The sequence below is a fragment of the Cricetulus griseus genome, chromosome 4 (assembly GCF_003668045.3).
Source record: "Cricetulus griseus strain 17A/GY chromosome 4, alternate assembly CriGri-PICRH-1.0, whole genome shotgun sequence".
NCBI classification, from domain to species: domain Eukaryota; kingdom Metazoa; phylum Chordata; class Mammalia; order Rodentia; family Cricetidae; genus Cricetulus; species Cricetulus griseus.
In genome coordinates, this window is record NC_048597.1 from 134,712,743 (window position 1) to 134,726,601 (window position 13,859).

General features: G+C 54.1%; 2 protein-coding genes across 3 annotated transcripts in view; one reads left to right on the forward strand and one right to left on the reverse strand.

Moving 5' to 3' along the window:
* Positions 1–11,253, reverse strand: part of Dock6 (dedicator of cytokinesis 6) — a 42,387-nt gene extending 31,134 nt beyond the window's left edge. For both annotated transcript variants that reach the window (XM_035443523.1, XM_035443522.1), the window contains exons 1-14: positions 10,952–11,253; positions 10,715–10,795; positions 10,473–10,626; positions 10,214–10,341; positions 10,002–10,095; positions 9,622–9,784; positions 4,680–4,797; positions 4,521–4,591; positions 4,184–4,322; positions 3,988–4,089; positions 2,933–3,019; positions 2,481–2,712; positions 2,087–2,248; positions 958–1,121 (exon numbers count right to left, since the gene is read on the reverse strand). In XM_035443523.1, the coding sequence (XP_035299414.1) occupies positions 958–1,121; positions 2,087–2,248; positions 2,481–2,712; positions 2,933–3,019; positions 3,988–4,089; positions 4,184–4,322; positions 4,521–4,591; positions 4,680–4,797; positions 9,622–9,784; positions 10,002–10,095; positions 10,214–10,341; positions 10,473–10,626; positions 10,715–10,744 (1,644 nt within the window). In that variant the 5' untranslated portion in view covers positions 10,745–10,795; positions 10,952–11,253. The remainder of the gene's footprint in view (positions 1–957; positions 1,122–2,086; positions 2,249–2,480; positions 2,713–2,932; positions 3,020–3,987; positions 4,090–4,183; positions 4,323–4,520; positions 4,592–4,679; positions 4,798–9,621; positions 9,785–10,001; positions 10,096–10,213; positions 10,342–10,472; positions 10,627–10,714; positions 10,796–10,951) is intronic.
* Positions 6,823–8,731, forward strand: Angptl8 (angiopoietin like 8). Its single transcript, XM_027411574.2, has 4 exons — positions 6,823–7,119; positions 7,288–7,449; positions 8,363–8,472; positions 8,584–8,731. Exons 1-4 carry the CDS (start codon positions 6,823–6,825, stop codon positions 8,609–8,611), a joined length of 597 nt encoding a protein of 198 aa, XP_027267375.1. The 3' UTR covers positions 8,612–8,731.
* Positions 11,254–13,859: the final 2,606 nt, after the last annotated feature.

Genomic DNA, 13,859 nt, shown 5'->3' on the forward strand with positions numbered 1-13,859 from the left:
CTATAACAGAGACCTCCACAGCCCAGACACAGTCATGTGGGGTTCCTGCTGTCCCTCGGGGGTTAGTTCACTACAGCCGGGAAGGTAGGAAGAACTCATGCAAAGGTGACACACATGTGGGGCAGACAGAGAGAGCACCTGTCTGGGGTCAGCCCCACAGTACGGGGGCACCCGCCGCAACACAGCCTTGCTGCCTCCTGGCGCATAAGCAGAATTCACCCAGGAGTGTGAGCGATCGACACCCTGAAGACACACAGAGAAGGGATGATGTCCCGGGCTGAGCATGGGGACGGAGGTATGGGAGACCAAGTGTAGACACTGCCCCAGATCACGTATGTGCCATGCACATACCTGGGAAATGTGCGGGGTGCATGTGTTCATGTAATGTGTAACTGTCTAGAGTGCCTGAGCATTTGAACCCATGTAGATATGAGTGTGGAGAACATGTACATATATATTCATGTATGTATAAGCACGTGGGGCCTGTCCATATGCAATTGTGCATGGATGTGCATGGGCTAAGTACATGCACATGTGTGCATGGGGTATAAGTGTCTGTGCACTGTGTGCATAAGTCAATGTATGTGTGCACATAGGCTACATATGTCTATGCATCTGTGCACATATGTACAAGGGACATGCATACACACCCCTTCCTATTAGTGTACACAGGCTGCATATGTACACACACTTTTGAATTAGTGTGCACAGGCTGCTGAACCATGTACATTATACTCTTTGTTGAGCCAGGCCAAACCCTTTACCCCCATTCTCCAGTCAACTGAACAGTGCAGAACCCCAGAGCAGCCCTGCAGCTGTGAGAGCCTTAGGTTGGACACAGCCCCTCCTCTGAACAGTGACTTCTGGCTTTCCTTCCTCCATCTGCATGGCGATTCTTCACCCACTGAGCCTTCAGCCAGGCCCTGGAGGCTGAGGTTTCAGGGCCCCTTGTCCTACCTTGGTGGCTAGGATGCGGGACACCTCATCATCCACAGAGCCAGGGGCCACAGCCAGGTCCGGGTTGCTGCTGCTGATGCTCTTAGAGCGTGTCAGGTAGAGGCTGGTGGGGCGGCCAGAGCCTCGGGCCAGCGTAGCCGCCTGGACAGTTGCTGGGGCGACCCCTGAAGAGAGAGGGAACCATCAGCTCAACACCTGCCAGGATGACGACCCCAGTCCCTGGGTGAAATAGCTTTCCTTCTCTGAGTTTCCATGTTCTCACTGTAAAATAGAGTCAAACATGGTTACTGCTTCAGAGTGACTTGGGGCAGACAGAATACACTGGGAACAGAGCTTAGTGCCTACACATTCATAGCTACTGTTCATTATTATGAATGGGAAAAAGCTAACTTCTCTTTCAGTGCTGGGGACGAAACCCAAGGTCTTGTGCAGGCTAAACAGTTTCACTACCAGGAGCTCCACCCCAGCCCAAGTCCCTCCCTCCCTGTCCTTCTTTCCTTCCTTTCTCCCTTTCTGTCCCTCCCTCTATGCCCCTCACCACCATTCTTTCTGGTGCTCAGGCATGCCACTCAACCACATTCTCAGGGAATGCTCACTACAGGAAGGGCTTTTCAAGGTTAGTGCCATCTGGGACTATCCGAACTGAACAGTCAGTACCTCATTTAAAAATGGGAAAACAAGCCAGGTGGTGGTGGCACAAGGCTTTAATCCCAGCACTCGGGAGGCAGAGGCAGATGGATCTCTGTTTTCAAGATCAGCCTGGTCCACAGAGCAAATTTCAAGACAGCCAGGACTGCACAGAAAAATTATCTCCAAAATAAATAACAAACAAATAAATAAAGGGAAAGCAGGCTCAGAGAGGTAAAGACCAGGATCACACAGCATCTAGGCAATAGAATGGACACTCAAAACCAGGCTCAGCATCTTGCTGATGGGCCGATCCAGTTGTCGGTCAAGTGTGCAGAAACCTGGCCTGAGGCCAGAGCAAACTGGGTAAGATGGTGTCTACCTCCTAAGTCACCCAAGTGAGTCCCTGAGGCCCTGGGGGCTTTGCATATGTTACTCTTCTGCTTAGTGTGCTGTTCGCACCAATATTTCCTGTGGCCCAGAGTTCTCCATCAACACTCACCACCTGGTAGGCTGAGGTCACCGCCAGGGAGGTGAAAGGCATAATGGACATAGGCAGCCAGCAGTGGGCAGTGACCACGGGAGTCTTGGACGGCCTCCAGGCTCCGGTGCACAAGGCTGGCTACATGAGCCATAGCTTCAAAGGCCCCTCGGCCCAGGTTCACTGTCGGACAGAGCAAAGGTCAAGTTACGCTGCCCAGAGCCTTTCAGGGCCCCAGTCACCTTCCAGAGGAGGAAAGGGCAGAGGAGGTACAGGAGCTCATTGAGATCTTAAAGGACTTGCACTGGGGTGCTCTGGGAGTTTAGAGAAACCAATGAACTATAGGAAGGCACTCAGGGTTGGAGGAAAGGGGGAGTAGCTTTCCAGAAACAGGCCTGAGACCACAGTGGCTCACCTATCTGGCCACCAATGATCGGTGGCCGCACAACCAGGCGGACAAGCTTGTCTAGAACATGGTGGGAAAAGGCCACAAGGGGCTCTGGGCTGGCGAGGCGCAGAGCCGCCAAGCTGGCTCGCAGCTCCTGCTCCATAGTGGCCTCACTCAGCACTGTCTCCTTGAGCCGGAATGGAAATGTCCCTTCTTCTAGAACATGTACCAGGGTGAAGAACTTATCCAAGTGGGGGTCCTAAGGAGAAGGATGGGCATGTAGTGAGCAGAGAGGGGGCGGGGTGGGGGTGCATGCCCCTCCCAACCTGAGTCAGCAGTCTGGGTCAGATGGACTAAAGTCATGTCCAGTGGCTGGAGGCCAGACCTTCACCAGCCAGCTGTAAGTAAATCTTGCTCAATCCCTGGCTAAGCAGGAGGGGATCAGGCCAGGGAGCCTGGGTTCTCATCTCACTCTGTACCTGGGGGTGCACGGACGATACGGCTGTGAGCTCCACACTGAACACACCCTTGTGACCGTCCACCCAGCGCATGCCCGGCAGCGCCACCTGTGGGAGGGAGAGGTGGGATGGGCACAGGCTGACCCTCCCCCATGCATCAGGCCACCAGGCCAGGCTGTGGCCTTAGCCATTGCAACACCATGGACAGAAAGCCCAGCCTGAGGCAGAGGCAGGGTACCCTGTCCCTAAGGGAGAGCCCTAAGGACAGGCTGGAAAACCACAGAAAATGGAGGGTGTGCTCAGAGTTAACAGTAACTAGAAAAAGCAATGAGCTGGAATAGCATTTCAGGGGGAACTTGAAACCATCAGACATGCCCATTATTGAGTAGCATTTCAGGGGGAACTTGAAACCATCAGACATGCCCACTAGCGAGTAGAGGGGAAGGTGGTGGCACTATAATGGGGTAGATGGAGGGGACAAAAATGATGCCACGCATGGTGACACACGCCTGCCATCCCAACACTTGGGAGACAGAGACAAGGATCAGGAGTTCAAGGTCATCCCTGACTACGCACAATTCCAGGCCTGCCTGGGCTGTGTGTGACCTTGTCTTAAACAAAACAAAACAAAACAAAACCCCAGGACCATCAAGATGTTCCAGTGGGTAGAGGCTCTCACCACTAAGTCTAATGACCTGCTCTAAGCCCCAGGACCTGTATGGCAGGCCGAGAATGTACCCCACAAAGTTATTCTCTGACTTTCACACATTTCCCAAGGCACACGAGACACATTCCCAAAATAACAATTTTTTTTTTTTTTAAATCACAAAGGCAGGGCTGTTACTGGAACAGAGAGACTGGGGGACAGCGATAGAGGAGAGGGCTAGCTAGGATATAGAAAGAGACACATAGGATGCAGTAGTCCAGAGACATTCTGTTGGGGTGGCAGGAGGCACAGGGGCCCACAAGTGACCATTAAGTTGAGCAAGGCTCTCAAGGACATTGAAGGGAGGCAGGGGGAGCTGTAAGGACTAGAGAGCAATAAAGGCATCCGTGCTGGGGGCACGGGTACATACATCAGGGGTCAGGACCGAATAGCTGGGTGGAGGCTGGTCCACTGACACAGGTAGGCAGAAGGGACCAGTCCTCAGGCGGCCATGTTGTAGCAGAGGGATCCACTGGGGAAAAGTCGGATGGATAAGGGTGAGATATGGCTGGGCGGCCTTGGGGGGTGGGGTCAGGGAAGGAAGCTGGGGGGTTACAGTGGCTCACAGTGAAGCCCACAGGCGTCTCCAGGGCTGTTCCTGGCCGGGGCTGACAGCTGACATGGTAGAAGGTAAAAAAGAGGTGATGGTTCTCGGTCACACAGGCGGGAAGTCGCAGCTTGAATTCCTCGTAGAATTCAGGAGACCTGGTAAAATAGGGCCAGGGGCTGGGGGCCAGCTAGGGAGTGGGAATCTCACAGGATGACAACCTGCCTCAACTTACCTCATTTGTATACCAAGCCTCCGCTCTTTCTGTTCCACACATACTCTCCCTACCCTCGGCCACCCTGACCCTCTGAGTCCCCCAGGGTCAGTCCAGGTCTCCCACACCCAACCCGGCATACTTGTTATGATAGATCACTGGTGTGAAGGCCTCTCGGGTGAATTCGCTACAGCTAGATTTCCCAAAGATGACCTGTGGGAGGTGGGGCATGAGGGACCCACTGGGGACAACCTATGCCTGTTCCTTCCCCTTCCCTCCAGAGCAGGGGTACTGCACTGACCGGCAAGGCCTGGCTTTGGTCCTCGCCAGCCATGTACTGGATCCTCACAGCCAGGTTGCGCACAGAGCCCTGACGACTACTGAAATTGAGACTGTGTGGGTACACGAAGAGCAGGTTCCTGAAAAAGGAGGAATGGGAGGGGTGGGGGACCCGTTAGAGAGCTGGAGACCCAGTCATGGGAAAGAGGGTCATGAAGCAGGTGCACTTGGGGGCGGGGCTGTGATCCCAGGCATCACAAAGGGTCATGGATACACGAAACCTCTTTGTTGTTGTTGTTTGTTTTTTGAGACAGGGTTTCTCTGTGTAACAGTCCTGGCTGTTCTGGAACTCACTCTGTAGACCAGGCTGGCCTGGAACTCACAGAGATCCCCCTGCCTCTGCCTCCTGAGTGCTGGAATTAAAGGCGTGCGCCACCGATGCCAACAGATGAAACCTCTTGATGCTCACATCTAGAGTCAGGCAGGTACAAGGCCAGGCACAGATGGGCACTGAGAGCCAGGGGGTTTTTGTTTTTGCTTTTACTCAGGATGATTTTAAACTCTTAGCTTCCTGTCTCCACCTCCAAAGTGCTGGGATGACAGGCATGTACCACCATTCCTGTTGTATAAACTACTGGGGACAGAACACAGGGCTTTGTGTGCACTAGGCAAGCACTCTGCAGGCTGAGGGCCCCTCCAGCTCCGCATGGCTGAGGCCTACAAGGGCAGCCTGGGTCCTGGAGAAGTGGTTGAGCAGTTAACAGCACCCACATCAGGCAGCTCCAGGGACCTGATGCCTCTTTGGGCACCTGCACTTAGATCCTGCCCCCAAACACATCTGATGAAAACAATAAACCTTTTCAAAAGGTGGTCCAGACAGCCAGGAACAGCTGTCCTCACCTCACCACTGCCTTGTTGCCCCACTGCAGTTACATAGAGGCTGTCTCCCCAGGGCCGGGCGTTGGTGGCGCACGCCTTTAATCCCAGCACTCGGGAGGCAAAGGCAGATGGATCTCTGTGAGTTCGAGACCAGGCTGTCTCTCAGATGGACACAGAATCAGAGGCTGGCACTAGAGTCCTGGTCCTGCCCTCTTTCCTCAACTGTAACTGAGGCCTCCAACCCTGTAGGCTTCGGTTGCTTTATCTGTATAATGGGGGCATCTGGTAACACAATACCAACAACCAACAGCCTTGGTGACAGTCATCACACAGTGATAGTCATTGCACAGCACACCTCTGGGTGTCAAGCCCCACTCCAAACACTCAGCAGGAACAACTCTATGGCCATTTCCTGTGCTGATGGGGAATGGGCGCAGAGCCTCCCACCTCTGAGCTTTACCTCAGCCCTTGTTTTCTTGAGGCAAGAGAGGGTCTAGTTCTGTAGCTCAGGATGGCCTTGAACTCAAGTTCCTCCTACCTCAGCCTCCTGAGTAGGACAGACATGAGCCACCACATCTGATTTATGGACTGGCTTTCCATTTACAATCAATGACCGTTCTTCCCAAGTGCACATAGTGGGTGCTCGACAGAGGTGAATTACCACACGTGGGACCCCTAGGTGCAGGATGAGGTGCAACACTTGCCCCTTAATTTAACTTCTAGGAAATTAAATCAAAATTAGCACCAAGCACAGGCTCCATAACCTCTGGAGAGGACTGCCATGTCACTCTTGCTCCCCTTCCAGCTGTCAGCCACACCCACAGTGACCCCTTGCAGGTGACACACAATGCCTGCAGTCCATGTAAATGGCTGACGGTCACGAGACTCTAGCCTGTTCCAGTGGCCCCTGTGGGAGGCCCAGAGCAGGCGGTGTCCTGCTGTGTTGGTGTATAGAGAGCCTAGGCTCACAGAGGCCATGCCTGGGCTTAGATGGGATCTGAGGGTCAAGGCATGCAGCAGTCATACGGCCCCTGGTGCTGAGATCTTGGGCCTGAGCTTCCCACTGCACCTCCCACTCCACCCCAGCTGGCCCTGAGTTCTAGCCAGCGTGATATCAGCGTGGCCTGCTTAGCCATCAGCCTGATGCAATGGCTGCGCCCCTGCCAGGCCCTTGTGCAACCATGGCTGGCTAACCATTGACCAGGGAGAGGGGGGTTAATGTCAGCCTGTGGAAATAAAAGGTGGCCCACAGTGGCATAGGAACCACACCCCCTAGACACTTGGCCATGGCTGTGCTCGCTCTCTGCCTCCTATGGGCCTTAACATCAGCAGTGCGGCCTGCCCCAGCGGCTCCTCTGGGTGGTCCAGAGCCAGCTCAATATGAAGAGCTGACCCTGCTTTTTCATGGGGCTTTACAGCTAGGTCAGGCCCTCAACAGTGTGTACAGAGCCACAGAGGCACGTCTGACAGAAGCTGGGCACAGCCTGGGCCTCTTTGACAGAGCACTGGGACTCCTGGGAACAGAGGTCAGGCATGGCCGGGATGCAACACAGGAGCTTCGCACCAGCTTGTCGGAGATTCAGGTGGGCACTGGAGCTGGGGTGTTGTTGGATGGATAAGGGTCTGAGGAAATTTTAAGTCAAGAGCGTCCCACTGTCCTGGGTAGCTCATAATAGAGGAAAAGTGATAAAGTCCTGGGTGGACAAAGCTGAGCGAGTGGCCTCACTGATACCACACCACCTGTCAAGCAGGTTGAAGAGGATGCTTTACACCTTGGTGCAGAGGCCACGGCCCGATCGCTCGGGGAAGCGGCCCGCACCCAGCAAGCTCTGCGAGACACTGTGCGGAGACTGCAAGTCCAGCTGAGAAGTGCCTGGCTGGGCCAAGCCCACCAAGAATTTGAGACCTTAAAGGTAAGGGGCTCCCAGGTCTGAGAGGGGTACAGCCCTGCCCACCTCTGAATGCTGAGCTCGAGGACCCTGCTCCCAGTTGTATGTGGGATTCTACTTTCAGTGACTGTCTTGGCCTCAGTTTTCCCAGAACCAGGCATGGTGGTGTTTGCCTGTGACCCCAGAACCCTAGAGGCAGGGGCAGGAGGAGCAGAAATTTAAAGCCAGTCTTGTCTACTTAGTCAGAGGCCAACCTGGGCTGCATGGTGACAGACAACCTGTCTCAAAAAGAACAAAAGAAGGATAACTGGTGTGGTGGCATACACCCGAAACCCAGCACTTGGGATTAAAGGCCGGATGGTCGGGAGTCCAGGGTGATCTCCGGCTAGAAAGACGTCCAAGTTAAGCTCGTGCTACATGAGACCCTGTCTCAAAATAAATAAATGAATGAATAATGGGATTGGCAGTTAAAAGCCTGGATGCCAAGCCCAGTGATCTGAGTTCTGTGCCTGGAGCCCACATGGTGAACCCCACTCCCTAGTTGTCCTTTGATTTCCATATTTGTGCCATGGCGTGTGCTCACACTAGGTAAAATAAATTTTACAATGAAATAAGGGCAGTGACAGCGACTTCACAGCAAAGCTAGAGCCTCCAACTGCAGGGGCAATGGACAGTGGGTGCTCAATAAATGCTTATTACCACGGGGTCTGGTGCTGCGTACGGAGAACCCAGCCAGTGCTATCTGATGCCTTTCACAAATTATACAAAGCAAGTCCTGTCTTAGATACACTTTACAAATGGGGAAACTGAGGCCAAATGGTCTTAGACATTTGCAGGGTCATGTGGATTGTAACAGAGAGACCTGGCAGTGGTCAGGAGACAAGAGATGAACCAGACCCCCCCCCCCCCCAGCTAATGTCTATATGCTACCCCACAGGCTCGAGCCGACAAGCAGAGCCACCTTTTATGGGTGCTCACAGGCCACGTGCAGCGACAGCATCGGGAGATAATAGAGCAACAGCGGTGGCTGCGGCAGATCCAGGAGAGGTGAGCCTGGTGGAGGACTTAAATTTAGGGTGGCAGGGTGGGTGGTGCCTAAGTCCACTGAAGGGTGACCCCATCCTACACTGGACTTGACTGAGCTGTCTCCCTCCCTAGACTCCACACGGCAGCCCTCCCGGCCTGAGACTACCTGGATGTGCTGCGAGAATATTGAATGTGAGCCACAAGGGCCCTGAGCAGGGCAGACAGGGCTGGCTGCCCGCCGCTGGGCTTGGTCAGTGCACCCCGATTCCTGACACAGAGCGGAGACAGAAGCAAGCAGGCGAGGTGGAAGGCAGAAGACAGAGCCCTGTGGAAGAGGGCTGGAGAAGTACATGAGTCCCTTTATACCCACATACCCCACAATAAAACACAACAGAGGCTATCTACGCCGAGTGCCTATGCCTGTGTCTGTAAGAAAGGGGGGGCTGGTGCTCAGTTGACACAGCACCTGCCTGGCATGCACAAAACCCTGGGTCCCAACCACAGAACCACAACCACGGGTGTAGTGGTGCACACTTGTCATCTCAGCACTGGGAAGGAAGAGGCAGGAGGATCAGGAGTTCATGGGGAGGCAGAGACAGGTGGATTCCTAGGCAGCTATCCTACTTGGCAAGTTCCAGGCCGTGAGACGCCCTGTCTGAGAATAAAAAGGCTGGGAGCTGGAGAGAAGGCACACATTGCTCCTGCAGAGGACCCACCCACATTCAAGTCATCCCTAGTGCCAGGGGGCTGACAACCACCTGCAACTCCAACTCCCAGGATCCAGTGTCTGGTTGCCTCATCACCTCACACAAGTGGGAAAAAACTGATTCTACAAGTTATCTGCAGACCTCCACACTTGCTCTGTGTGCACCCCTCCCCCAACAAATAAAATGAATAAATATGACAAAAAACTCTTAAAATGTATAGCTCAATAAAAAAAGACCACCCCCCCAAAAAAAACCCCAAACCCTCTTAAAACCAGATGGATAACTCCTGAAGAACAGCACCTAAGTCTGTTCTCTGGCCTGCATACACATGCAGACATTCACTTGGAAACATTTGAGCACTCCCACAACAGAAAAGCATAAACATGTGCGGGGCGGGCGCGCACCCCCCCACCCCCCCTACACACGAGAAGAATGGGGGCCCCACCAGCCCCGGAGGCTGTACCTGTAGCAGGTATGGGGGGCGTAGACCTCTCGGGCAGGGAACTCCAGAACCTCCTTGGTGGGCCGCCCTCGGGGGTCTGGATAGGGCTTGACATGCAATAACTCAGGGGACAGGCAGAAGTGTAGGTTCTCGGGTGCTGGGGAGATGTCAATCTTGAGCTGAGCTGGGGAGAAACAACTTGGTTTTTTGCTTGTCTCGGCCTCCAACGCCCTGGTGTCTTCTGGGGGCTGCACCCACTAGGAGCAACCTGCCCCCCAACTGCTCTGTTCCTTTCATTTCCTATCCGGGCCAGGGTTGAGTCCCCAGCACCCCAGCACCCCAGCATGGTCTGCTCATGACTATGTGAGTAAAAGTTCTCCTTTATAGGGTGTGCCACGCACCAGTCACCGGTCGCAAACGCCTCAACAGGGACGACGGTCGCCTCATGTCCGCCAGAAACTTGAAAAGGTCCTCATCACTAAGCCGTTCTGCCTCCTGTCAGTTACAGGTTCCCCAAGTCAAGGGGCTGAAAGTCCCCAAGATGGATGGCACCCCAGGGGAAGAATCCCTGTGTTCCCTTCCTCCCAGGCCCCTTGTCCTATACCAAGGTCACCTGTTTAAAGAAGTTGGTGACAGTTAACGTGGCTGGTCGGAAGCTGGAGAAGCTGCAAGCATCATCCCCACTACAGCCTCGATCCTGAGGCCCCCGGCGGCGGCGTTCTGCCCAAGTAGGTCTGCGCTCTAGGAGGGAAGGCGTGGTGGCAGCGGGGGGGGGGGCGAGCAGGAATTAGAGAGAGGGGCGATGGTGGCAGAGGAAGGGAGACGGGTGTAATGACGCGGAGAGCTAGCGAGCGAGCGGCTTGCGTCCTTACCGCCCTCGGAGTCGGAGTCCCGGTCCTGTGGCCCGACGCTGCTCACGATGTTGGCCAGGTGCACAGCCGTCCAGGCGAAAGGCATGCGGTAGCGGCCCAGCCTGGTGCAGAACTGCTCAGCGGCCAGGCGCAGCCTCTCCAGCTTGTCTTTGTTCTGTGGGGAGATGCAAGCGTCCCCTGTGCAGCACCCCCGGGACCTGCCCTGCAAAACCCCCCCCCCCCGTCAGCTCACCCACACCCACCTTAACCGCGTCTGCCTCCTTCATCACCATGTAGGGCTCGCAACACTCGCTGATGTCCCCCTGCTGAAGCACCTTCTCCAGCTGTGGGGCAGAAGGACCCGGCCAGGGACTCCTTAGCCCCCTGCCAGTCTTCGGGACCCCCCCTTGGCCCACAGGCACTCCATTCAAGTCTGAGCATGAACCCAGGACTCCTGCAGCCTGGCAAGCCTCCGCCACCACCTATTCCCTAGCCCTCACCGACAGCGCCCGTGGCTCCCACTGTCCTCAGGGCTGACTTCTAGCACGCTGTCTGCCAGCAGCTCCGCTTCCAGCTGTCTCAATCCTTTCCCACTTTAAGTTGTTGATGTTTTCTCTACATTCCCCTTCGCTGTAATGTTTTCTTTTTTGTTTCATTTGCTTTTGAGATCTCACTGTGTAGCTCTGGCTGTCTTGGAGTTCTTTACATAGGCTTAGAACTCACAGAGATCCACCTGCCTCTGACCCCCCAGCCCCCCCAGTGCTGGGATTAAAGGCGTGGGCCTCTAATGCCCAGCTCTTTCTCACTTTCTGAACAGATTTTATTTTTAATGACGCATGTGTCTGAGTGTAAGTGCGGTGCTCACAGTGGCCAGAAGAGGGCAGTGGATGACCCAGCATGGATGCTGGGAACGGAACAAAGGTCTTCAGCATGAACAGTGGGTGCTCTCAATTGCTAAGGCGTTTCTCCACCCCCATCCCATCTCTCTCTCTTATTTTGGGATAGGTTCACACTGTGTTGCCCTAGCTGTCCTGGAACTCACTCTGTAGACCAGGCTGGCCTCAAACTCACTAAGATCTACCTGCCTCTGCCTCCAGAGTGCTGGGATTAGAGGTCTGTGGCACCACCACCTCTTTATCTTTCTTACACTGGGGATTATGGAAACCAGGGCCTCCCAAATACTGAGTAAGCACGTTACCACTGAGCCATGTCCCAAGGCCCTCATTGGAGGATTCTGGGAAAGCATTCTACTCTTGAGCTATGCCCTTTTCCATTTTTATTTTGAAACTGAGTCTCATGGGCAGGACTCAGATTTGCAATCCTCCTGTTCTGGTTGGCTTTTTGTTAGTTTGAAACCTGCCAGGGATATCTGGAAAGAGGGAACTTCAATGAAGAAAACACCCCCCCCCCCAAACTGGCCTGAAAGCCAGTCTGTGAGTCATTTTCTTGATTAATGTGGGAGGCATCACTGTGGCTGGTGTCACCCTGCGCAGGTGGTCCCAGGGAGTATAAAAAAGCAGGCTGGCAAGTCAGGAAGAGCAAGCCAGAAGCCAGCAGCACCCTCCATGGCCTCTGCTTCAGAGGTTCCTGCCTTGAGCTCCTGCCCTGATTTATCTTCATGATGGAGAAAGACCCGAGAGATAGAATCTGAAACAAACCCTTTTCTCCCCAGTTTGTTGTTGGCCATGGTGTTGGTTGCAGCAGTAGAAGCCTCAGCCCCCTGGCAGCCAGGCTTACAGGCATATGCCATCACACATGTACATTTTTGTGAGTCCACACTGAAGACACGACTGAATGACAGGACAGGAACTCCAGTCCTGAATACCTCAAGAGTCGGGGGACCCTAGGCAAGGTTCTTACATGCTCTGTGCCTCAGTTTCCCCATTGCAACCTGCATCTTGAAGAGGTGGTAATTTGTTTCACTGCTGTAACCTAATCGTGACCAAAAGAAATCTCAGAATTCATGAGCTTACTTTTCCTGCTCCATCCACAGAGGCAGACAAAACTGTTTTGTTTGCTTATAAGACAAAGTTTCTACAAGCAGTCTAATCCAGCTCAAACTCACAATCCCCCTGCCTCAGCCTCCAAGTGCTGGAGTCACAGTTTACCCCACTGAAGCTCTGACTTTGATCATGATAAGCCACCCCCTTGCAGGCCCCGGTGGGTGAGCACCTTGACAACCAGGAAGATGTCAGGGGAGGGGTAGGTCACGGAGAAGATGGCAGAGCGTGCCAAGGTGGAGATGGCCGGGTGGGTGCCATGGGCCCGGAGCAGTCCCTTCACGGAGTCCGAGTTTAGGTCAAAGTAGAAGTTTTCTGAAATCTGGGGATATGAGAGGCAGCTAACTGGCGGACACACACACCAAGGAGGAAAAGAGAGGGAGGAGGAAGAGGAGGGAGGACGAGGAGGGGTCCAGGGAGGAGAAGGGGAAAGAGGAGGGGGCAAGGAGGAGGGGCACCTACCTTCTTTTTCTCTCGCACATCATACAGGGCCAAGGTGCCAAAGATGGGCTCAATTTCAATCTCAAACCTGAGGGAAATGGGGACCACTCTGCTATGTGACAGCTGTCACCCATATACTCTGCACCCTCTCTTTTCCCCCCTTTGGGCACAGGGTCTGATTTAGAGGCTAACTTCCAACTCCCTATGTGCCCAAGGAGGACCTCAAATTCCCAATTCTCCTGCCTCTGTCTCTCAAGTGCTAGATTGCACCACCATGCCCTGTCTATGCAGTGCTGTGGACAGAATCCAGGACTTCATGCATGCTAGGCCAGCATTCTACCTGCTCAGCTATACAGCTCATCTCCTCTGTGGGCCTTTATGAACTCATCAGAACTTCCCCCTCCCCTATGAAGTGAGTGTAGACGGTAAACTGAGGCACAGAACAGCACTGGTATCCTGCTTGAGATCGTGACACTTGAAAAACCAAGGGTCTGGCTCTGGCCTGCCCACCCTCCTGCTGAGGCACAGGGTGGAGGGGTGGAGCCTGGCTCCCAGCCACCCCTCCAAGGCCCATCAGTATCAGCCCCAGGAGCTGCCAGAAGAGCGTGGGAATAGAACTGAACAGGAAGTGCACTCAGCCTGGTCCTGCCCCTCCTGGACCCCATTTCTGTTTAGATAAGAGCAGGAAACAGAAGTTGATCCCCAGCCCCAAGCTCAAAAGTTAGGAATCAAGCTGTTGGCTCATGTGGTCGGTCATTCAACATCCACTCACTGAGTGCCTGTTGTACACAGGACACAGAATCACAGAGTGGATCACACAGACCTGTGATGACAGATGCTTGAAGGAGGCCTTAGGATTCAGAGAAGCTCTGGGAACAGCTTGAAGACCAGGGAGTAGGAAGAAGCATGGCCGTTTCCCAGGGAGGGAGCTGGGGCTAAGACGGCTAGTGAGAGGCTGACTGAGTGG